Genomic DNA, 26150 nt, shown 5'->3' with positions numbered 1-26150 from the left:
GGCGTCAAATGTAGAAAAGATCCAAAGTCGCCAAAACAAGTTTCTAAGAATGATTACAGTTGCCCCCTGGTATATCAAAAACGCGAATATACACAAAGATCTAAACGTGCCCATTGTAAAAACTGAAATCTCGAAAAATGTACAAAAATATTTAAAAAAACTTGAAGTTCACCCAAACCCGCTGGCCCGCAACATATTAGATAACCGTGGCCACACTCGATTAAGAAGGAGGGACACAGCAGACCTAATCTAGAATGAAGAATGCCAATTTAACCAAAACAACCATGAATACAAAATTTTTTCGTCCGGCACTGGCTGGACTAATTAAATAATAATTATTAGATATAAGATTTAAACCACTTATTGTTAGTTCATTAAATAATGAAGATACAATAAATAAATGATGAAAAAAAAAAAATTATGATCAATATACTCTGGCAAATTATCATGAATGTATTGACTTTTCGAACTTTCGGTGTTGGTAATTTATGAAAAGTTGACTTTTCGAACATTCGAATTTTTTATTTAAATCGACTATTTTCGACTTTTTACCATATATTGTAAAAAATACATAGTTTCTACTCTTATTGATGCGCTTAATAATATAATTTGTTTCTATTAATTAACTTTAAATTTATAAAATAGTAAACAAATTTACATTACTAATATGGCATATTTATTAGACAATTTTCTAAAAGTTTCTGCAGAAATCGATCTCGATTTTAATATACAGTGCCGGACAAAATTAAACCATGGACTCCCCCGAGCTGACTTCACACCCGAAACAGGATTATAGAGTTTTTGCTGATTTTGCAAGTTGGTGATTCTGTCTGGTTCAAATTCAATGGAAGTTTGAGTGCATCCGCCGTCCAATAACGCCATTGCAATACATGCATCTAGGAAAAAAATTCAGCCATTTCCGTTTGCTATACAGTGCATAATATATTCGTAAGCATATTTTTGATCAGGAACCAAATGTTTTGCATGTGGCGGCTGCTCTGCTCTATTTTCAGCGTTTTGTTCGGTAAAATAAACACGCTGGCCATTTTCCAAATGAACAGCTAGATGTTGAACTGTAATTCCCATTTTAGCCCCTCTGGAGCCTTTTCTAGTATATAATAAGTAACAAACTATTATTCATATTTAAATCATATTAACACGTGCATACACAACAAATCTATATACATATTTATGCAATTCGAAGGAACAAAAAACAAAATAAGATCGTGTAAAGAATCACTTAATTACACAAACATTTGCTTGCATGGAAATAGACCGGCAAAAAAAGATTTTAAATTTACAGGAGAAGGTACAAACATTAATTGAATACTAGGGTATTCAATTAATCGGGTTTCTGGTTTAATCGGTTAACCGAGCAAATAATTAACCGGGGTTTATATTTATTCGGTTAATAATCGGTTAATTTAAAATTATTCGATTAACCGAATAATGTCTATTTTAAATTTATATTGAAAATACAACCACGAATTTTGTGTACAAAAACATAAAAACAAACAAAACATAACAATTCAACCAAAAAATAATAGCAAATATGGTATTTGAGATCCTTTTTGTATACACATTTGAGTTTTTTTTGGATTTTAGTGAGATCTTCTGAAAAAATCTTTTAAAAAAAGAATATAATTTAATTTTTTTCCTTTTAAACGATTTTTTTCTTTAGATTCAATAAAACTTGACTTGGAAAAAACTATCTCGTTGATGTTGGAGAAATCGAAAGCATGATAAGGAATATCCAATATCTCAGTTTTATTTTTAGTTTTTTCTGTTTTAGAATACTTTTGATAGTTTCGTTAAGTTCTGTACATGTAAATGCAAACAAAGTTTCAAATACATATAAATTAAATATGTCAGTTGTTATTCTCACTAAACATTTTTCTTGGATGTTCGAAAAAATATATAATTTTAATTTGAAATTTGTATTTGAATTGAAATGGAAAAATAAAAATATGTTAAAGTGCAAAAAAGGAATTTCGGTTAATCGACACAAATTAATCGGTTTATTTGTTATTTGAAAATCGGCAATTTTAAATTATTCGAACAGTTAACCGCATAAAATTAATCGGTTAACCGATTAACGGTTAATCGATTGAATACCCTAGTAGACACAGTATTATCAAAATGTAACTTTTTTATACAATTGTTTGTAAAACCTTTATTTCTGATACTGTTGCATTTAATTTTGTGACCGGGTGTATTTGTGTGAAATATTGTCTGTAGTTAAAAAGTGGCTCCGAACCTCAATAAACATACTACTTCGAGATAAAGAAATATCAATATTAATTCGGTATCTCGGGAACTATAAAGGTTCGAGTTTTCAAAAACTAGTTTTTGCACCTAAAAATTAAGTTAGAGAAAAATTCTTATCACGGCATTTATGAAATTTAGAAATATTCTCGAATATTCCTTTTTAAAAAACTGACCAAAATATGATTTTTGGAATAATAATTTAAAATAGTAGTTATGCATTTGAATAATTGAAAATAATACTTACTTTCATTTATTGGAAATTTGTTTTCAAGAACAACTGCTGATTCTCCAAATTTCTTAAGTTGTTGATACATTTCTTCGGATTCTATTAACTTTGCCTGCAATTTTTCAATTTCCAGTAAGTATCCAGCAATCATATTCTGAATAGACTGATCGGTATCTGCTAACGAGGAAAATTTATCCATTTCTTTTTCCAATAATAATTGTGTATTTTTCTCTGTAAGAACATTTATAGTTTCCTGCATAGATTTTAAACGTTGCTGAAGACGCTTGTTATCATGCAATAACATTTCATTTTCATAAAACGTGTCCGATATAGATGCATTGCCGTTATTATCCACTAAACGTTTACCCTGAAATTATAATTATGTTTAATTCAACGAATTTTTATTGCATTATTTATTAGTATTATTTTTATTATTTTATACATACTTAGACATATCTGATTAGAGTAGGGTTGACGGTTTTACTTTTACAAAAAGCGAGACAATTTTCAAATACGCGGCACAAAAGAAAATATCCTTGGTTTCATTATCTTAATACTTACTAACAGATTGCATATTTATACATACAATCTAATTTTAATAGTAAATCTATGTATGTCATTTAAATTAAAGATATATTGTTACGAAATATAACGATTTTAAGGGCTGATTTAAAAGTAGCATAATGCTTTCAAATAACAGTGCTGTAATAGTAAACTGTAACATATCTGTGGGCATTATTAAATAAAAGCTTTCAGTAGTATCGGTTTATTTAAAGGAAATAAACAAACGTTTTGAAAAGGTTAAAACGTAACAATTGGTGTCAGAAGTGGGATTGCAAATAATAAGCATGAAGTTTGAGAACTAGAAGTTGAACAACTCAAGAAAGAATTGAGTAAGTTGGAGCTACCAACAGCAGGTAATAAGGCAGAATTGCAGAAGAGGCTGATAGACGAATTCAAGCGGCCTGATATTGACATCGGTGCTTACGAATTCGAGTATAAGGAAGAAATGGAAGTTTCTACACGTTCAACAACGGGCACCATGGATTTAAGCACAAAGTTTGCTGCTATGATAGCACAATTTAAAGAAGTTCGAGAAATTTTTAAAGTAAATAACGAGAAGCTTCTAGCTGAACTTCGAGTAAAGGACGAGAAGCTGTTAGCTGAAGTTAAAGAAACTTTCAGAGTAAACAACGATAAACTTCTAACAAAACTTCAAGGATCTTCTAGAGCCACAGATAAGAAAATTCAGAAAGTGTCTGATGTTATTAACAACAGAGTGGATGGCATTGATAAAAAGGTGTCGGACTTGAATAATGTTCAATGTCAAGAAGAGGCAGTTGTAGAGGCTTTAAATGAGAAACAATGTAAAACCAAAATTAAATGTTATAACTGTGGTAAAATTGGTCATATTCAGCGAAACTGTAGAGCACCAAGAAAGCGAACCAGATATGTTTGACCATCAAGAAATAACCAGCTGGCGAATCATCAAGCATTACAGGAGCCACCCTTAAAAAGAGCTAGCACTGAGGCAGAGGATTTGGTATGGGCCCGTGAGGAAGTGGAGGATTGTATAGACAATGGTTTGTTGGTGTTGGAACCAGCGGATGTGAGAAGTGGCCATGTAACTATGGAGTCCCTCGTTGAACAGTGCAACGACAGAATGGTTCCTGTTGGAGTGCTAGGTCTGTCCCGCAGAGAAAAGATCATCAGGACGGGTTCCAAGATGGGTGAAGGTGCTTCAGCAGAAAAAGAAATGCATGAACTCGTTCGGAGACGAATTAAAATGACAAATGACCAAATGAAAACCAGATATAGCTCACAACGTAATAAGGGTTTGTCATCCAAATTAATGAATCACTGCAAAGGACCACATAGGGTAGTTAAGAAATTAGACGACATGGTTTATAGAATACGGAAATGTGGAAGACCGATATCGGGAATTAAAGTTGAACATCTGAAACGACTAGCCGCATATGGGAGAAGTGAATCTGTGCCTATTCGGTACGAACAGGCTTAAGCGGGGGGCAGTGTTACGAAATTGTACTGGAATTCAAATATAACGATTTTAAGGGCTGATTTAAAAGTAGCATAATGCTTTCAAATAACAGTGCTGTAATAGCAAACTGTAACATATCTGTGGGCATTATTAAATAAAAGCTTTCAGTTGATTTGATCGTAAGTTGGCAACGCTGTATTCAAATTCGAATATTCAGTTAAAGAACATTGTAGAAAGTACACCACAGATGGCGTATGTATTAGTAAGATCTAGAATATTCGAATTTTGACAGTTAAAGAACAATCTGGAGTACAGATGGCAGTGTTATAAATAGTGGCAGAGGTTGCAGTCGTGAGTGAGTTTATCAGAGACGCTATTTGAATAAACATCAACTGAATGCCTTAAAGTGTGCTGTATTTTTCAAGTGAATTCGTATACATTATAAAGTATCTGTATTTATGAGAAGTTATATACGTGTATAAAAAAAACATTGAGTGACTATTTAATTCTGTTGTTGTACATTTTAAATAAATAAAGAGTTGTTACAATTTTCAAACTACTAAACGGCTTTCATTTGAAATCAAAAGTATCCGGTATATTTAAAGGAAATAAACAAACGTTTTGAAAAGGTTAAAACGTAACAATATTTTTCATGTTTTTGTAAAATACAGAAAAAATGTGTTTTAAAGAGCGAGTGCCAAACGATAGCAAAGCACTATGGTGCTTTTTTCCTACACAGAAAAAATTATATTTGTTATATTATAGTGCATTTACACTTGTAATTTTTAAACTAGTTTATGATCATAAGCTACTTTCATAAACTATACCGTTTACATCTGCATTTTAGGCAGTTAAGTGGTTTATTTTTGACAAGTCATAAAACAGCTTTCAATATAAAAAAAATTTGATAAAAATATGGACATTGTTAAGAAAAAGCGTTGCTGTACGTACATATATATGTACATATAAACATACCTTTCATTTTCGTTGTCCATATTATATAAAAAACACTTTTAATAAATTTTTTAAACTTTTTCTTACAGTTTGGCTATTTCTTAAAAGAAAACTGTTTTTATATTTTTGAGCAAATGTCAAATGTTACCAGCATTGCCAGAAAAATGTTGAAAGACAGAGTTGCATTAGCAAAAACTCGTTGTATGTAACTAGTTTATCTCAAAAGCGAGTTATAAACCTGTTTTTGTTTTGTATGGATAAACAAGTTTTTTGTATGGATAAACAAGTTTAATTTAAAAGAATCGAAATGTTTACGTAATTGTCGTTCTACTGAAATATAAAAGACAAAAATTGGTTAAAAAATGTTAAAGTTATTAAAAAATCACCAGGCCATTAAAGTGTCTCAGGTGACTAGAACAAGAAATGTAGGAACAAAATTAACATATTTTGAAAAATATTAAAATAAAAGTTTAAAATATATCCATATATACCAGTATATGAGTTTTTGTCTTCGTAGGGTACCGTTAACCTATTCGCGGGTATAACCAAAAAAATATTTTTTTTAACGGCAGTTTCAAAACTCCAATTCAAATTTTGACAAATTTTGTTAAACAAATTTCAGAATTTTTTGATCATCACATGGGGAATTATTTGACAACATAATAGGGAATAAAAATGTGAAAAAGTAAGTATGTCAATTAAGGTGGACCCCCAATGTATGAACAAATTTAAAACTCATCTGTTTCAAAAACGAAGGGCAGTTTTGTGTGAGGTTAGGATAAAAAAAATCTGAAAAAAATTTCAGCTCGATCGGTTAAAAATTGGCGTGCCGCACGGGGGTCAAAGTTTGTGAGAACGCAATTGGTGGTAAATGGATAGAAAAAGGTGCATAACTACTCAGGAGTCACCCCTAGGTAGGTAAAATGTATAAGCAACCCCCATTATTTTCGTATCCCCAATATTTTTCTAGAACAAACATACCCCATGTCTCCAACCGTTCAGGGAGTCCCCATACAAAAAAACTGAATTTTCACGAAAATTTTCCAAATTAAAAATTAATGGAATTACACAAAGTATAAATATGTTCTAAACTTCATTTCGTGAATTACTCTTCACATTTTACTAACATTAATTAAACACCCATTTCTATTGTCAAAGAACGCAAAAAAGTGAATAGACCAATTGGCTTGTTCATTGAGTTTTATTTTATTTAGCAATGTAATCATAAAATGCCCCTTTAATAATGAGCGGTTGTACCTAAGACAGGTAATATTTAAAATTTTTAAAAACATGACATTTTTAATTCCATGAAAATTATTTTTGTTTTATGGCTTATATTCCACGTATTCATTTTTAAGTAATAATATAACAGGTAATATTACTAAATATTGTCAAATTTTCCAAACAACATTGAAAAACCCATTGATGTACTTTCGTGTTTTTTATTTCGACCTGATATATAAATCTAAATTTCAGTTATATTTTTATTGGTTTTTTACGAAGATTATATATAGGTAAAAATATATTCAATGAATTTTAAAAACTTACCTAAATTCATTGAGAAACATTTGCATAACATTTTTTAAAATATACACCTTATTTTATGTACATAAAAGAATTGACCTTTTAGTTGTTCTATGACTTTTATAAATAAAACATACAAACTGTGACAAAAAATTAAAAAATAACTGTAATATTAAAGTAAATTTATGAGCTGTGAAAGTGAATAATTCTTCATTTAAATTAAAACTAACAGTAGTTCTGGAAAAAGTGAGTACAAAGAAATAAAACAATTAAAACTAAAACCTAAAAACTAAATTTTTCAATAGAACAGGTTCGCATTTGAATTGCAATGGCATCATCAACGACAAAAATTAATTTGAGATCGCAACAGCATAACATTTATTTGATTGAATATGTTATTCCGCAGCTGTTGGGATCAAAATTGCCGTCTAAAAAAGAAGTTCTTGGTGTATTTTTTTTTCACACTCGTACACTAAAATTGGAAGTGCGAAAAAGTACAACAATGGCTGCAAACGAAGTGCTCCTTTTCTGGAATAAAGCACGAATTCCGACCCGAGACAAGTCTTCGGTCATAAAGCAAATTGAGAAGCTGTACCAGAAGTGGAGGAAATTGAACAAGAGCTCAACAAGAGGAGGAACGTCGCATAAAGTAAAAGAGGATAAGTTTGTCGAAGAATTAGACGATCTCTTCGATATTGCTCATGTTAATGCACTCACCACGATTAAAATAGAGGAGGATAAAAAGTTTTTGCTTGCACAGAGGAAAAAAGGCCGCCCAGGCAGCATGATTGGCATTGACATGGCTCTTGTAGGCATTGAAAAACGAAAATTGGAACGAGAAGAGGCAGATGAACGGCGATTACGAGCAACTACTAAAATTAATACCTTAGCAATGGGTACAGTGCAATTCACATCATCTACCGAATCGTCAGACAATGTTGGCGCTGGTGGAATGGAATTGGAAGTGGACGCTCTACCGTCGGCTTCGGAAGTTGTTAAAAGAGGAACACAGTTATTTATCAATGAACGGATCGTTTCTTCTTTGGATAAATGCATGATATCTGACCGAAATGCAATGCATTTAATGGCTGCAGTAGCTGAAGGACTTGGTCACAACGTATCAAATTTGGTATTAAATCGCTCGTCAATTCGAAGATACCGTACTGCAAATCGACAAAAAATCGCTGATTTTGTAAAGGAGAACTTACATGTAAGGTTACTTTTCTTATACCAATTTAATTTCAATACTAATATAAATATTTTATTCCATTACAGTTGAAGGCAACAGCATTTTTTGTAGTGCACTGGGATGGCAAAATACTGGAAGACATTACAGGAATGAATAAGATTGATCGCCTTCCGGTTATTGTAACTAATGGCGAAATCGAACAAATATTAGGCGTTCCAAAACTAGATTGTGGAAAAGGCAAAAATATTGCAGCGGCCGTTTATCAACTACTGGTAGAATGGAACCTTTCGAAACGAGTTCAAGCCATGTCTTTTGACACGACATCATCAAACACCGGTGAATTTGCAGGAGCTGCAGTTTTACTTGAACAGTTATTAGAGAGAGATTTGATGCATCTTCCATGTAGACATCACATATATGAATTGGTGCTAAGAGCAGTGTTCGAAGAAAAAATTGGAAAAACTTTTGCTCCAGATGTTTCTCTGTTTCGCCGTTTTCAGCAGAATTGGGAAAAAACGACTATAAGGAACTATTGGAACTGGTTGTTTTATTCCTTGGAGGCGATTTTGGCGAATATAAGTTTAAAGAACTCATACCTATTCACCACGCACGATGGATGTCTAAAGCAATTTATTCACTGAAAATATTTATGTTCAGAGACCAATTTAAACTGGCAAAGTCACAATTGGATGGAATTCGAGATGTCTGTGTGTTTATTGTTCTTCTGTACGTGAAAGTCTGGTATCCCTGTACTGAAGCTGTCAAAGCGCCCAATCAGGACTTCAACTTTTTGAAAGCACTTCACTCATATGCAGACTTGGATAAGAATTTGTCAAAAGTAATGGTAACAAAGTTTATCAGACATTTGTGGTATCTGGCGGAGGAGGCTATAGCTCTCGCCTACTTTGATTCAGATGTTTCGTGTGACATAAAAATATATACTAGGAACGAAGAGGAAAAGCAATATTTGATTCAAGTTGTCGGTGATTATCGCAAAAAATATCCGAGTTTTGAAAAAAGAAATTTAATATAGCATAACATAATTATTCATAAATAACATCAATAAACTAATTTATTTTATTGTAATAGTAATTGTATATATTTTTTTTCTATATTGGAAAATTTTCGTGAAAATTCAGTTGTTTTGTATGGGGACCCCCTGAACGGTTGGAGATAGGGGGTATGTTTGTTCTAGAAATATTGGGGGTACGAAAATAATGGGGGTTGCTCATACATTTTACCTACCTACGGGTGACTCCTGAGTAGTTGTGCACCTTTTTCTATCCATTTACCCATAATTTCGTTCTCACGAACTTTGACCCTCGTGCGGCACGCCAATTTTTAACCGATCGAGCTCGAATTTTTTTCAGATTTTTTTTATCCTAACCTCACACAAAACTGCCCTTCGTTTTTGGAAAATCGAAAATAAAAAAATAAGGTCCACCTTATTGTCAATACCTCCTACAGTTTTTCCGTACCTGCAATTTAAATTTTGCGATTTTCGAGAAAAACAAATTTTTTGGCGAATGAGCCGAATTTCCTTACTGTTATGATTTTTAAGTAAAACCAATTCAGAATATTATAGTCCAGGTCAATTTAAATATAGTCTGAGTGTTTTACTAAAATTGGAAAACGCTAAACCTTAAATCTTGAGGGTCAGGTAAAATTTTTCAATATTTGGAATTTTTCATGGAGAGATAGCGAAATATTATATATTTTTGGGCCGATTTTGATGAAACTTAAGAAAAATATAACATGAAGTCTAGTATTTACAATAACAGTACAAAAATGTAAATTAACCCTTAAGAGCACTTGGGGTCTTGCTTCTTTTATATCGTTGATAGAAGGCCTACTTATGATGGTCTTCCGTTGAAGGCCTATAAGGAGACCGACAGCGTAATTCCTTCCATATTGTTCCTTGATTGTTCTTAACGGACAATACTATAATTCTACAGCTTTCAATGTTATTATTAGCAGCTTAAACATTTACAGCCGTATTTATTTATAACCAAAATTTGGCACGGATTTAACATACGAGTTATTTATAAAGTACTAGTTGATCGCCCCGGCTTCGCCCGCTAGCGTTGATGTTCATATGGGCCACATATTAGCGGAGTGGTAGATCGGCTCTACGAAGCCTTGGTCTTGCTTGGGTCTGTGTGAGATGTCTTGCAAGCGGGTTCGGGTGGTTCCACAATTTCATGATGTATTTCTCACGGACATTCTTGAATCCATCTTTAACTAACGGTTCATCTTATGTACCAAGGTGCACCTGTCATTGTTCTAAGAATTCTAGATTGGGCCCTCTGTATAAGTTCAATACCGGAATTACTGGCGGTTCCCCACAATTAGATTCCATATGTCCAGATTGGTTTTAAAACACATTTATACAGGATGACTTTATAGTCAAGGCTTAATTTTGATTGGTGATTGAGTAACCAGTGAAGGCTAGATCTCTTAACTTCATGTAAGTCTCTTGGCTTCTATATGACGACGCCAAGTAAGTCGTCTATCCAAGTGAATACACATACCTTGGTATTGGTATTCAGTATCTGTCTGTGGAAAGTTTATGTTATTTAGTATGATAGGTGGACAGTCACCCCTTCAGAGAGTAAATGTGATGTGTTTACTTTTGAGTTCATTTACTCGTATTCTCCAATTATTCAACCATATCTCCACGAGTCTCAGATAATTGGCCAATTTCGTAGAAGCTACCTGCGGATGTGCATGTGAGCTATGTATTGCCGTATCATCAGCGAATGTTGCTATGGTAAGTCCATCACACACAGGCAAGTCAGAAGTATATATCAAATAAAGTGTTGGTCCGAGAACACTTCCCTGTGGAACACCAGCTTTAATTTCATAATTTCCTGTTACATAATCGCAATATTTCACTCTAAAAACTCGGTCTGACATGTATGACTCCAGCAATCGATGCGTACTTGGTGGCAGTAGACACTTAATTTTGTGAATTAACCCCTTATGCCACACCTTGTCGAAGGCCTGGGCGATGTCCAAAAAGATAGCACAGCCGTATTTTTTGTTTTTAAAAGATTTTCTAATCTCTCCAGTCAATCGATTAACTTGTTCGATGGTTCCATGTTGTTCACGAAAACCAAATTGATTAACTGGGATAATATTTTGGTTATTTAAGTATGGCATAATTTTACATTTTCTCAAATAACTTTGATATGCATGGCAGTAGACTTATAGGTATGTATGAAGACGGCATTGTTAAATCTTTTCCTGGTTTAGGTAACATTATGATCTGAGCAATTTTCCAATTTGTTGGGAATGATCGCAGAAAACAATACAGATAGCACGATTGTAGCTATATTCGGTAGATTTTTAATTATGGATGGCGTAATTTTGTCATATCCTGGAGATTTTTTTGTATTTATGTTATTTTTGATAACTATTCGAACGTCCTCGGGACTTACTCTGATATGATCATTATCATCTGATATGGAATTTCGGAACGCATACCCTCTAATTTTTTTATATATATAAAACTATAGTTAAATATGAAATTTTGTCTTTCTATCATGATTGCAACCCGTGCGACTTGCGATTTAGTTTTGTGTTGCATTTTCAAGGAGAAAAAATGCAATTTTTTCAGTTTTTGTAAAAATTTTGCCATTAAATAATTACTTTTGCAATTTAATTTAAAAAAAAAGAATCGATATGTGTACATAATTATCGTTCTAATAAGATATAAAACACAAAAATTGGTTAAATAATGTTAAAGTTATTAAAAAATCGCCAGGCCATTAACGTGTCTCAGGCCACTAGAACAAGAAACGTAGGAACAAAATAAACATATTTTGAGAAATATTAAAATAAGAGCTAATTTTTACTTAAAATATATACATATTTACTTGTATATGAGTGTTTGTCTTCGTAGGATACCGTTAACGTATTCGCAGGTATGACCAAAAAAAATATTATTTTTAACGGCAGTTTCAAAACTCCAATTTCAAATTTTTAAAAATTTTGTTAAACAAATTTCAGAATTTTTTGATCACCACTTGGGGATTTATTGTTGGGAATAAAAATGTGGAAAAATTATGTAAATACCTCCTATAGTTTTTCCGTACCTGCGATTTAAATTTTGCGATTTTCGAGAAGAACTAGTTTTTTGGCCATATTTTGTGGAATGAGCCGAATTTCCTTACTGTTATGATTTTTAAGTAAAAGCTATTCAGAATATAATAGTCCATGTAATTTAAAATATTTTTTTTGTTCAATTTTATTTTTATTTATTGTATCTTCATTCATGAACTAACAACAAGTACTTCAGTGCCGGACGAAAAATTGTTTATTCATTTAGCTTTTATTAAATTGGCATTCTTCCTTCTATTCTTTGGATTAGGTCTGCTGTGTCCCTCCTTCTTAACCGAGTGTGGCCACGGTTATTTAATATGTTGCGGGCCAGTGGGTTTGGGTGAATTTCAAGTTTTTTTTAAATATTTTCTAAATTTTTCGTGATCGCAGTTTTTACAAGGGGCACGTTTAGATCTTTGTGTATATTCGCGTTTTTGATATACCAGGGGGCAACTGTGATCATTCTTAAAAACTTGTTTTGGCGTCTTTGGATCTTTTCAACATTTGACGCTGAGGCCGTGCCCCATAGCTGTATGCCATAACACCATATCGGTTTTATGATCATGTTGTAAAGTATAAGTTTACAATCTAAACTAAGCGTAACAATAAGCCAATTAATTTGAATTGATTTCAATTTCATTTGAATCAACTTTGCATCTATATGACTTTTCCATGTAAGGCGACGATCGAGATGTATTCCGAGGTATTTCACTTCCGATTGTTGAATTATTGTTTGGTTATTGATATGAATAGGGGGACATGCTTCTCTACGCAATGTAAATGTTATATGGGTACATTTTTGCTCATTGACTTTAATTTTCCATTGTTTTAACCATTTTTCTAATTCAAATATGTGATTTTGTAAGTAACGAGACGCTTCTTGAGGGTTTTCATGAATGCTTAGAATAGCAGTATCATCAGCAAATGTTGATGTATGATTGCGATTGTTAGTTGGCATATCAGACGAATATATCAAATATAAAAAGGGTCCCAGGATACTGCCTTGGGGGACTCCAGCTTCAATGGGTTGGGGACTACTTAAAAAGTCTCCTTCTTTAACCTTAAATGTTCGACCAGTTAAATAGCTTTCCAATAGCTTATGTGTGTTTGCGGGTAAATTTTGACTCAGTTTGTATATTAAACCATCATGCCATACTTTATCAAACGCTTGAGAAATGTCAATAAAGAGAGCGGAACAATATTTCATATCCTCAAATGCTTTTCTTACAATATTTACAAGTCTATGGGTTTGTTCGATAGTACTGTGTTTTCTTCTAAAACCAAATTGATGATTCGGAATACAATTGTTTTCAATTAACATCGGGTACAACTTGTTCATGAGTATCTTCTCAAATAGCTTTGATATATTAGACAATAGGCTTATTGGTCTGTATGATTCTACTTTTGTGTGATCTTTTCCCGGCTTAGGTATCATGGTAACCAGTGAAACCTTTCATTCTGGAGGATAATATTCAAGGCGTAATATAGCATTAAAAATAAAAAGAATTATTTTTATTGCTATCCGGGGTAGCTCCATAAGCATCTTGTTACTGATTTTGTCAATACCAGCCCAGCAAAAACTTTACTTACCTAGTAAGCCAGCAAGTATAATTGGAGCAAAGCGATGACTACTTATTATTTGACTGAAACACTACTTACCGTTGTTCGAGATTTTTAAAAAATTCAGGGGTCAAGCTTACAAATGTACTTACAATCAGTTGAGAAATAAGTAGTAAATTCACAACAAGAATATGTAGCTAAAAAAAAACAAAAAATATTGCCTTGTGTGGGAATCGAACAGTCACATTATTTGCTTGTGTTTGATAGTCAAGCTGCTAACTCACTGCTCCATGTACGAGTTATTTTATTGGAAGTTAACAATAGTTTTAACATCAACATATAAATGAATATGATATGAACAAAAAAATTGATGGCTTTGACAGGTGGCGAACCACTAACCTCCCGTTTTCCAGTCAAACACACTAGATAGTTGTGCTAAATGCAAAAGTTCATTACCAACCTGCATAAAAATAAGTACTTATTCTAGTAAATAAAATAATGTGCTGCGTAACCACCACTCCTTACAAAAGAATGCATGAAATAACTAGTTGTCATTACAAAAATTCACAAAATTTTTGCTGGGAGGTGCTTTCTTGTAGTTTAAATCAACAATAGCCTTTTCGATCTCCCGAATCTCAAAACGTAGGGGTACGACTGCTCCAACAGGTGGCGACTCAATTTCTTCATTTGATGTGTTCGGTGTAAATACGTTTTTCAAATGATTAACAAACAGATTCCCTTTTTCAGTATCATTTCTTGCCCAACCACCACTTGAATTTCGCAAGGGGGGCTTACATATGACAGGTCTTTTAAGACTTTGTTGCTCGCCATAATGAGTAATCCGATTGCGGGGTTGCGTCCAGGCTTTCTAAATATTTATTCAATGATTCCATTTTTCGAAATTCCAAGAGCTTTTTAAGTCTTTTTATACAATATTTAAGCTTCGATTTGAGTTGGGGGATCTGTGCAATTGCCACTCTCTTCGAACTCTTCTTTTTTCATTTAAGAGCCGTTCGACATCTGCAGAATAAATTCTATTATATCTGATTTGTCGGGGGGTTTGGGTAACATGTTGAGCAGCCAGTTTGAGATTTTTATCGAAATTGATAAGAGAGTGATCGATGTTTTCTGGTGTTCTTAGCGGTATGTTTTCCGAGCAATGTGTACTGAGGTATTTTTTATATTTGAACCAATCAATTCTTGTGCCTGTCATCGCTAAATTACCAGTCGGGGATACAATTTCTCGGGGGCTCAATAAAGTAACAATAGTGGGTGAGTGATCTGAAGATAGTTCCATCGAGGATTCAACTTGAATCATTTCTCCAGGGATATTTTTCATTACGCTAAAATCAATAACATCCGGCATTTCGAGTAGGCCAGTAGGTAGGTTGGCCGCTCGAAATTACATTCAAACCCATTTTAGAAATTGTATCAAACAAAACACGACCTTTAGGGGTAATCAGTCGTGATCCCCAGAATGTGTGCTTAGCATTATAATCGCCAGCAGCCAGGAAAAGGGGGCCTAGTGATTTAAAAAATCTATTATATTGACTTTCTGTAATTGAAAATCTAGGGGGTGAGTATATCGATGAAATCACTAATTTTCGATGAAAATCTTCAAGTCAGATTGTAGTAGCTTGAAGATAATCTTCGCAAAGATCACACATTAAGTAGTGCTTGATTCGAGCTTTTATTAAAATTGCCGAGCCTCCGCATGCTCTACCTCTGGGATCTTTGGTGTCATATATTACATATCCATTTATTCGAAATGAACTTCTGGACGTCAAATGAGTTTCAGAAACCAGCATTACATCAATTTGTTAACAAATATTCGAGTTCGTTTTTGTTTCAATATAGTCTCAAAGTTTTACTAAAATCGGAAAACGTCAACCCTTAAATCGAGAAGGTCAAAGTTCAAATATTTCAATATTTGGAATTTCTCATGGAAAAATAGCGAAATGTTATATATTTTTGGTCCGATTTTCATGAAACTCAAGAAAAGTATAACATGATGTCCAGTATTTATAATAACAGCACAAAAATTAAAATTAACCCTTAATAGCACTTGGGGTTAAAAAGACACTCAACTTTTAAAATCACGAAAAACACATTCGATATGAATGGTGCCAACTTTAATGATTTTCAGAGTTAAGTAAAGTCAATCATTCAAATTATTTTTTAAATTTAATAAATCAAAAGTACACTAAAGGTTTAAAATCAATTTTATTATTCAAAAATCCTCAATAAAATATTAATTACGTTATTAAAGCAAAAATCAGGTATAAATACAATATTTTGCCGTTTGAAAAATGTGTTGCCATTGAACAAAATTGTGACAAATTTTCAAAATGGCTTCGTAATACTATTTTCTAATACACAACACAATATTTTAAAGTTTGTTTCCTATAAAAATCAAATTTTCATCAGCACTATTGAAATTGACTATTTTTTAATGGTTTTAGAAGTTTGGGGTAATGTTAACCCCAAGTGCTATTAAGGGTTAATTTTAATTTTTGTGCTGTTATTATAAATACTAGACTTCATGTTATATTTTTCTTAAGTTTTATCAAAATCGGCCCAAAAATATATAACATTTCGCTATTTTTCCATGGGAAATTCCAAATATTGAAAAATTTGACCTTTGACCTTCTCGATTTAAGGGTTGACGTTTTCCGATTTTAGTAAAACTTTCAGACTATATTTAGAATTGCTTGGACCATAATATTCTGAATAGCTTTTACTTAAAAATCATAACAGTTAGGAAATTTGGCTCATTCGCCAAAATATGGCCAAAAAATTAGTTTTTCTAGAAAACCGCAAAATTTAAATCGCAGGTACGGAAAAACTATAGGAGGTATTGACATAATTTTTTCACATTTTTATTCCCTATTATGTTGAAAATAAATCCCCAAGTGATGATCAACACATTCTGAAATTTGTTTAACAAAATTTATAAAAATTTGAATTTGGAGTTTTGAAACTTTAACGGCAGTTAAAAAAAAATAATTGTTTTTGGTCATACCTGCGAATAGGTTAACGGTATCCTACGAAGACAAAAACTCATATACAAGTAAACATGGATATATTTTAAGTAAAAATAAGCTCTTATTTTAATATTTCTGAAAATATGTTAATTTTGATCCTACATTTCTTGTTCTAGTGGCCTGAGACACGTTAATGGCCTGGCAATTTTCTAATAACTTTAACATTTTTTAACCAATTTTTGTGTTTTATATCTTATTAGAACGACAATTAAGTACACATATCGATTCTTTTAAATGAAATTGCAAAAGTAATTATTTAATGGCAAAATTTTTACAAAAACTGACAAAATTTCATTTTTTTCCCCTTGTAAATGCACCTCAAAATTAAATCGCAAGTCGGCACGGGTTGCAATCATGATAGAAAGACAAAATTTCATATTTAACTATAGTTTTATATATGTAGCATCACGGTTTGAACCACTAAGGTTAGTCGGTGTTGCCAACAAGTACCAAGTTTTTTTGAAACATTTCGACGAACTTCGACATTTTTTTATTTTTTGTGCACCTGCTGCCATTTTGTTTTTTTTTTACACGAGCGCACGAGGTACTCTGTTAGAAAAGAGATGTCTACAGATGAAAGCGGACAACTAGGCCCTGAAGATAGTGGAATCTCCCAGGCGTCTGCCGCAAACGTCTCTGTTGTGTATGCCAGATTGCAGGTGCCTCAAATGTCCAGCTGCAACATCGAGGCATGGTTCACTACGATGGATTTCTGGTTCACAGCATCTGGCATAACAGCGGATAGACATAAGACTGCAACTGTACTAGCGGCTCTGGACCCCAACATCCAAGTGATCCAAATGCTTCCCCAGTCAGATAGGTACGAGTATGTCAAGGCGAAGATTATGGAGCATATTGCCGATAGTGAGTAGCGCAGGCTTAACCTCCTATCTGACCTTCCGCTAGGGGACAAAAAGCAGTCAGAGCTTTATTACGAAATGAAGCGTGTCGCAGGAAACACTTTGGGGATGCAGCCTTAAAGGGGCTTTGGGCAAAACGTTTGCCTGAAATGGCACAACCTGTGTTTGCAGCCTCATCGGGTTTCCCGGCTGAATTCACAAAAATTTACGATACAGTTCTTGACGCCATGACACCAAACCAAATTCATCGGGTCCAAGCACAACCTACGAGCGAGATCAATGCGTTACGAGCAGCCGTCGACGATTTAACCAAAAAATTTCAAAATTTGTCATCACGATCACGATCTCATTCACGTACCAGACGTCGCAACGCTCGAGAAGTCGACCAGCCGATAACATTGAATGCTGGTATCACAAGAAATACGATCGCAACGCCCAGAAATGCCGCAGTCCTAGCAGACATAAGCCACGTCGCGACGCGTCGTGTGAACACGGTAATATCTACCTCTTCAACTTAGTCTTCTGATTGAGACAGTGGCGAAGTCTCTCTCACCAGGTGCGAAGTTTTTCGCCTACAGGTCAAAGACAAATATTCGGACAAACACTACCTTATAGACAGCGGTGCCGGCGTGTCCGTCCTGCTTCTAACATCGAAATCAGTTGACGTACTGCTGTTACATTATACGCCGCCAACGGTTCTCCCATCAGAGTTATCGGAAAAAAACGTACCAGGCTTGACTTGGGCCTTCGCCTCGATTTCGAGTGGTCGTTCGTAGTTGATGACGTCACTTCGCCGATCATAGGTTCTGATTTTATTAAGCACTATGACCTACTTATCGACCTGCGCCGCAGCCGCCTTATCGACAACTCAACGGGTCTTGTGGCAAGACTTACACCATCATCATACAGCGCAGAAGCGGTCATTAAGACTTTTGACGCAAGTAATCCCTTGGCGAACGTAATACAGCAGTTTCCTGACATAATGAAACTGTCGCCGTACGGCTCGAGAACGAAATCTTCCATTGTCCACAGGATTGAAACTTCAGGTCAACCCGTTTTTTGTCGCCCCCGTCGTCTTTCACCGGAAAAGTTGGCAGCCGCTAAAACTGAATTCGATTTTTGATAAAGATCGTCATCTGCCAGCCATCAACCAGCAACTGGTCCAGTCCACTACACCTGGTCAAAAAGAAGGATGGCACGTGGAGACCGTGCGGCGACTACCGAGCCTTAAACGCACTTGGTTAGCTTGGTACCCCTTGCCGTACTTGACGGATTTTACAGCGAATTTGAGAGGTAAGAAAATATTTTCTAAAGTTGACCTCCAAAAAGCTTTTCTTCAGGTGCCGATTCATCCCGAGGACGTCTCAAAAACGGCGATCAGCACTCCGTTACGAGTTTAAGTTCATGACCTTCGGGTTATGCAACGCTGCTCAAACGTTCCAGAGGCTCATCGACGAAGTGCTACGTGGCCTGAATTTCGTCTTTCCGTACATCGACGACATCTGCGTCGCATCGTCTTCACCCGTTTTTACTCGTCTTCGCGAAAATAATCTTGCAGTTAATTTGCAAAAAATGTAAGTTTGGTAATGGCGAGATAGAGTTTCTCGGTCACTTAGTTAATGCAGATGGTATTCGTCCGTTACCGGATAAAGTGGCAGCTATAAGAGACTTTCCGAAACCTCAAGTGGCTCAAGAGTTAAAAAGATTTATGGCGATGCTAAATTTCTACAGAAAATTCCTACCACACGCAGTTTCATACCAGATGCAGTTACAACAGCTAATTATCGGAAATAGAAAAAACGACCGTACGCCTTTAAAATGGAATCCTTGCTGAAGTTTCTTAGAGTTAGAGTTTCTCGGTCACTTAGTTAATGCAGATGGTATTCGTCCGTTACCGGATAAAGTGGCAGCTATAAGAGACTTTCCGAAACCTCAAGTGGCTCAAGAGTTAAAAAGATTTATGGCGATGCTAAATTTCTACAGAAAATTCCTACCACACGCAGTTTCATACCAGATGCAGTTACAACAGCTAATTATCGGAAATAGAAAAAACGACCGTACGCCTTTAAAATGGAATCCTTGCTGAAGTTTTTACTCGTCTTCGCGAAAATAATCTTGCAGTTAATTTGCAAAAATGTAAGTTTGGTAAAGGCGAGATAGAGTTTCTCGGTCACTTAGTTAATGCAGATGGTATTCGTCCGTTACCGGATAAAGTGGCAGCTATCCGAGACTTTCCGAAACCTCAAGTGGCTCAAGAGTTAAAAAGATTTATGGCGATGCTAAATTTGTACAGAAAATTCCTACCACACGCAGTCTCATACCAGATGCAGTTACAACAGCTAATTATCGGAAATAGAAAAAACGACCGTACGCCTTTAAAATGGAATCCGACCACTTAAGCTTTGGGACGATGCAAAACCGAGCTGGCCAATGTTACTCTTTTAGCACATCCCGCAGCAGAAGCTGAGTTGGTAATTTTCGCCGACGCCTCCGACAATGCCGTGGGAGCTGCTTTACACCAGAAAATCGACAACGCCTTTAGCGTTTTATTCGAAGAAGTTAACCAGTACATAGCAGAAGTACTCCACGTACGACCGAGAGCTTACAGCTATTTACCAAGCGGTGGCACATTTCCGGTACATGATCGAAAGCAGAAAATGCTACATCGTGACCGACCATTGACCCCTTATTTTTGCGTTCCAGCAAAAACTCGAAAGAGAATCACCTTGAAGAATTCGGCAGCTCGATTTTATCAGCCAATTCTCTACTGATATCCGTCATATGCCGGGCTCAGCGAATGTTACAGCTGACGCGCTTTCTCGAATCGATTCGATTAATACTATCGTGGACTATGCTCGAATTGCAGCTGCACAAAAAAGCGACGAAATTCTCCAAAGAATGCTTCAACGTTCCGATGGGCCATCGAATTCGCTCGTATTCAAATATTTTTCAGTACCAAACTGCGACGATCAACTTGTTTGCGACACGACCACGTCACGAATTCGTTCTTACATTTTCGGCAGCAGATCCTCGCTACAGTCCACAACCTATCACATCCAGGTGTCCGAGCTACCACTAAATTGGTTACTGGTAGATTTTGCTGGACTTGTGTTCGAAAAGACTGTGTGATCTTCGTGCGAAATTGCGTCCAATGTCAAAGGTCCAAAATTCAGCGACATACCCGGTCAACACCTAGCAAATATGAACCGCCGAAGGAACGTTTCGCACACATTAATATCGACATCGTTGGTCCGTTCACATTATGTGAAGGACAACGATACTGCCTTACGATTGTAGACCGCTTTACGCGATGGCCTGAAGCAATTCCAATACCTGACATGTCAGCCGAGACAGTAGTTAAAGCCCTATTAGCGCAGTGGATTTCAAGATTTGGCGTGCCGGCTCGAATAACGTCGGATCGAGGTCGTCAATTCTAGTCCTCTGTTTTCGCAGAACTAATAAACACAATCGGTGCAAAACATCTCCGTACTACACCATACCATCCACAGTCAAATGGAATAATTAAGAGATGGCACCGATCGTTAAAAGCAGCCATTTTGTGCCACAACCCGGCTAAATGGGTAGAGCACCAACCAACGATCCTGCTAGGACTACGAGTCGCCTATAAACCTGACCTCAACGCTTCGCTAGCAGAGTTAGTCTACGGTACAACACTGTCTGTCCCAGGAGAGTTTTTCCAGCAAACAAGAATTGCCCCACCTATCACCGATTTCGTCACCGAGTTCCGAGCAACGATGCAAAAACTCAAACCAACCGACACAGCTCACCACTCCACACCTCAAGTGTTCGTTCCGAAAGAACTTCAACATGCCTCTCATGTTTTTGTGCGCAACGACTCCATACGTCCTTCACTTTCTCATCCGTACGATGGTCCCTATGCAGTTTTGAAACGTTCAGCCAAATATTATACAATTCACATCCGAGGGCGTAAAAGTGATATCAGCATCGACCGCTTGAATCGAGCATTTCTACCAAGTAATGATCTCACCCCTTCAACCAGTACCCGCCGCACCAGTTGAAGATACGCCCCAACTATTACCTGACAGTCAACAAAGTTCTAACACTGAGGCAACAAGCGACAACAATCTTTCACGCAGAGAGCAACAACCCAAAGCAACTACAAGTGGAAGACGGGTCACGATCCCTCTCATGTTTAGGTGAGACCCCTCCAGCGGGGGGATTGCTGTGGCATCACCGTTTGAACCACTAAGGTTATTCGGCGTTGCCAACAAGTACCAAGTACTTAACAAAATAACTTCTTTCTTGCGGCTACATTCTTAGACATTAAAACAATAAAAATTTTACCTCCACAAATATTTAAATAAATAAACTTTTTCAAAAATTAGAATTAAACAAATTCCAAAAAAAAAATGTTTTGGAACACTCTAATGTACATGTGTATATATACATAATTATTATATTTAAACTCTGATAAACTCTTTTCGGCTGATTTGGTCTAAATATTTATAAAAAAGAAAATAAAAATAACCATATTTTTTAAATTTTGGGTTTCTCGCACCAATTTAAATTTTGACAGTTCTTTTGAGAAACTTTTCGCAAAATTTTGCTGCAGAAACACTTTTTCTCACATCTTTCCAATAATTAATGGAAAATTATTTAAATGACAGATAATTCTCGCAAAGTAATGATACAGAAACAATTGTGTGTGAAAAACCATTTTTTGTTTCATTTTACACTGTTTTTGATGTAATTCAATCGTTTCATGCGGAAAGTTTTACGATTCGAGAAATACATAAACGGGCTACTGGACTATAATATTCTGAACAGATTTTACTTAAAATTAATAACAGTAAGGAAATTGGGCCATTCGCCAAAATATGGCCATAAAGTATGTTATAGGAGGACATACTTTTTGACAAACTTTTTTCACATTTTTATTCCCTATTTTAATACTAGCATAACCCGGTGCACTTCGCTACCCCTAACCTAGTAAAATTAAAAAATATGAATGGAAATACGAAAATAACACATACGAAATTTTAGAATCTCTCAATTACAGTTCACTTGATATTCGAAAATAACTAACTAATTTTGTATGGGAGATACCACTCCACTGCTCTGATTCCACCCATTTTAAACCTTTTATGTAAATATCAAGCATTACTTTAACTTTCCTTTATATGGGAGGGTTCATTGCTGCTTAGCTAAACTGTAATAAATTGATTGCTACAGAGTTTAAATTCTTTTAGAATTATAGTTATCTCATATTCAAAATTAATTATTTACTTTGTGCCACAAGCACTAATGCAATCCCGACCATTTTCAGCCAATCTGTGTAAAATGGTAAGAGAGCTATGCGGACAAAGTTTGAAGAATCTTGCAATTATTACTTTGTATGGGAGGTGACTCACCTCCTTTTCCGACCCCTTCCATTTTATGTGCGATCGTCTATATTCTGCTAAACTCCACACAGTAATAAGAAATTAATTCGCTAAAAGTTTAAACACTTTTACAATTATAGTTCTACAGATATTCGAAATTAATTGTATACTTTGTATAGGGTGTGCCACGCCCACTATTCCAATCCCGAACAATTTCATCGAAACTATGCAAAATTATAAAAGAGCCATTTAGACTAAGATTGAAGAATCTTGCAATTATAGTTCACAAAATATTTAGAAATAACTATTTACTTTGTATTTTCGATTAAACTTCATGTAGTGATAAGTAATTGATTCGTATGAAGTTTGAAAACCATCACAATTATAGTTCTGCACATATTATAAAATAACTATTTACTTATTTACAATTAGAAAATAAATAGAAACACCTTCAAAATATATATTGTGACTTTAAATTACTAAAGTCTACTTCTTTGTTTTCTAAAACAACTCTCACTTCAAACAGAGCGAAATCATTACTGTTTAATTGTTTTTCTTATTTATTTACAACAACAAATTGAACAAACACGCTTTGCTTTGTTTACTTTTTAGCTTACGGTTCACATGTACACGTTTTTGCATATGTGTTAGTAACCCATCAAAAACTTTGCTTACAAATAAGCTGAAAAATAAGGGGAATTTGACGATAAGACTACTTACTATTCTACTGAAAGAAGTATTTATTTTTGTTCGCGATGTCCCAAAAGTAATTACTTAAATACACAATTTTTGGACGAAAATAAGTTGTTTTGTTAGTAGTGTTATTTATAGAATTGTGTATTTACAAACAAAAAATAAAAAAAAATAATAAGTCGCAGCCACGAGTCGAACCAACAACTATCCGTTTGCTAGTCTGCTGTTGTACTCACTACACCACTGCTATTTTATTGTGCATCAAATAATGGTTTTCACACAGTAATAATATATTCTTTACTGTTTTTTTTGAAAATAAACATGTAATAAAATAAATGGGCAAATTGAGAAAAAGTAACTGTTTATGCGTTTTGTTTGTTTATTTTGATTTTTTAGACTTTACTATTTCGAAAGTAAGTTATTAAAAAAGACATTACTTGTAGCTTTGTAAGCGAAGTTTTTGCTGGGAACATCTTTAAACTCTTATAACTCCTAAAAAAACTGAACCGATTTCAATAAAATATACATTCTGCACATCTGTGAATAAATCCCTTTAAATTAGTATATTTCTTGCCCAAATTGAATGTATAATGTGAGCGTAAAAGGGGTCTACAGAAATCGACTTGCCTATTAATATTATGATTTCTCAAAATATGTTAATTTTGTTCCTACATTTCTTGTTCTAGTGGCCTGAGACACTTTAATGGCCTGGCAAATTTATAATAACTTTAAAATTGTTCAACCAATTTTTGTCTTTTATATCTCATTAGACATTTCGATTCTTTTAAATTAAATTGCAAAAGTATTTACTTAATAGCAAAATGTTTACAAAAACAGAAAAAATTGTAAAATTTTATATTTAACTATAGCTTTATATATATAAACAAAATAGAGGGTACCCGATCCAAAATTCCAAAAAATGAAACTTTTGAAAGTGTCATAATGTCCAAATTTTTTTTAGCTAAACTCATTTTTATAAAATTAAGATCCCAGTACCAGTTAATATCTTCATATATTAGAAAGCTTCATGTAGCGAAGCCGCCTGCCGCGTTCCATGGAGGAGAAAGTCCCTAAGAGCGGCCGCAGGCCTCCAATAATAAAAACCTTTTTCTGCGAAACCAAACAGTTTTCGCAAATAAAGTTTTTCTGTGTGGTGGCCTGTGGCCGCCCTTAGGGACTTTCTCCTCCATAGAACGCTGCAGGCGGCTTCGCTAGATAAAGTCTTTCTTATAAATAAATGATCAGAAATGTCCATGGACATTATGTCAATGGACACTGTGACATGCCACCCACAAATACAGTTTTATTTTTTATGATGTGAATTTGTGTCTTTAATTTAGTACTAAAAATATTTAAATAATATTATTTTATTTTTCCGCCATGCTGAGCAAATAAATTTTTGTTTTTGCTCTATTTGATCAAACAATTATTTAATAGATGTATTTGACATAGTGTGACCACACGGCAAATATATTTAATGGTTCTTTTTCGCTGCAGTTTGGTCAAATAAAAAGTTAAAAACTATATGATAAAAAATCCAATAATACAAATACTGATTGGAATATTATATTAGAAACTTACTTGTTTAATTTCTAAAAGTTCCAATTGAAGTGACGCCACTTCTCTGCGTAACTGGGAAATTGTACGAGAGTTTTGATCCTGGTTTACTTGTACTTTATTTTTTATATTCCTGGCTCTATTTGCATATTTAAGCGTATTTAAAGTTTCCATGAAATCTCGATCACTGGGTGATACACACGCAATCATAATAGTCTGACTGTTGCCACCTAGTGAGTCCTGCAGCAATCTGGTGAGTTTTGAATCTCTATATGGTACATGTAATGTTTTTTTGGTTTTATCTCCTAGTGCGGAAATGCAATTTCCTAATGCCAACAATCCGCAGTTTATTGAAATACCTTCACGAGCCCGTTCACCTGTAGCGCCTGTACGTTTCAGTCGTTCTGATCCAGCCAAATCAACAAAGTGAAATTTTGCTGTTAAAGTTTCGAGGTCATCTTTTACAAATTCGCTTGCCGATGTAATAAAACGTTGCCTTCTTATTAAAATTGTAAATATTGCATGGGACCTAGATGACTGATCGTTCATTTGGGTAGATGCGGTTGTACGGGCTAATGCACCCTGCTGTAGACATCTGTGTTCAAAGAAATTACAAATGTAAATGTGTATATGACTTTTAAATTATTCTTAATTAAACGGAACAAAAAAACTTTGTAAGTTTGTTTGTTCCGCAATAACGCTTGAACGACGAAATTTGTGTTGTAGTTTAACCAAAGAATATATATCATATGATTTACATTATTTATATTCTTTGGTTAAACCATTGGTAGGCATTCATATTGTTGAGA

At 34.6% G+C, this 26150-nt stretch overlaps 1 protein-coding gene across 1 annotated transcript in view; it reads right to left on the bottom strand.

The window, feature by feature from the left end:
• The window catches only part of Klp31E (kinesin-like protein 31E), a 672978-nt gene that overhangs the window by 407642 nt on the left and 239186 nt on the right, over positions 1-26150 (bottom strand). Inside the window, exons 5-6 of the mRNA XM_065502432.1 lie at positions 25366-25936; positions 2513-2861 (exon numbers count right to left, since the gene is read on the bottom strand). Of these exons, the coding sequence (XP_065358504.1) occupies positions 2513-2861; positions 25366-25936 (920 nt within the window). The remainder of the gene's footprint in view (positions 1-2512; positions 2862-25365; positions 25937-26150) is intronic.

Source organism: Calliphora vicina, chromosome 2 (assembly GCF_958450345.1).
Source record: "Calliphora vicina chromosome 2, idCalVici1.1, whole genome shotgun sequence".
In the NCBI taxonomy this organism is placed as follows: Eukaryota; Metazoa; Arthropoda; class Insecta; order Diptera; family Calliphoridae; genus Calliphora; species Calliphora vicina.
Note: the sequence above shows the minus strand (reverse complement) of the source record. Positions and strands in the feature narration are given on the sequence as shown.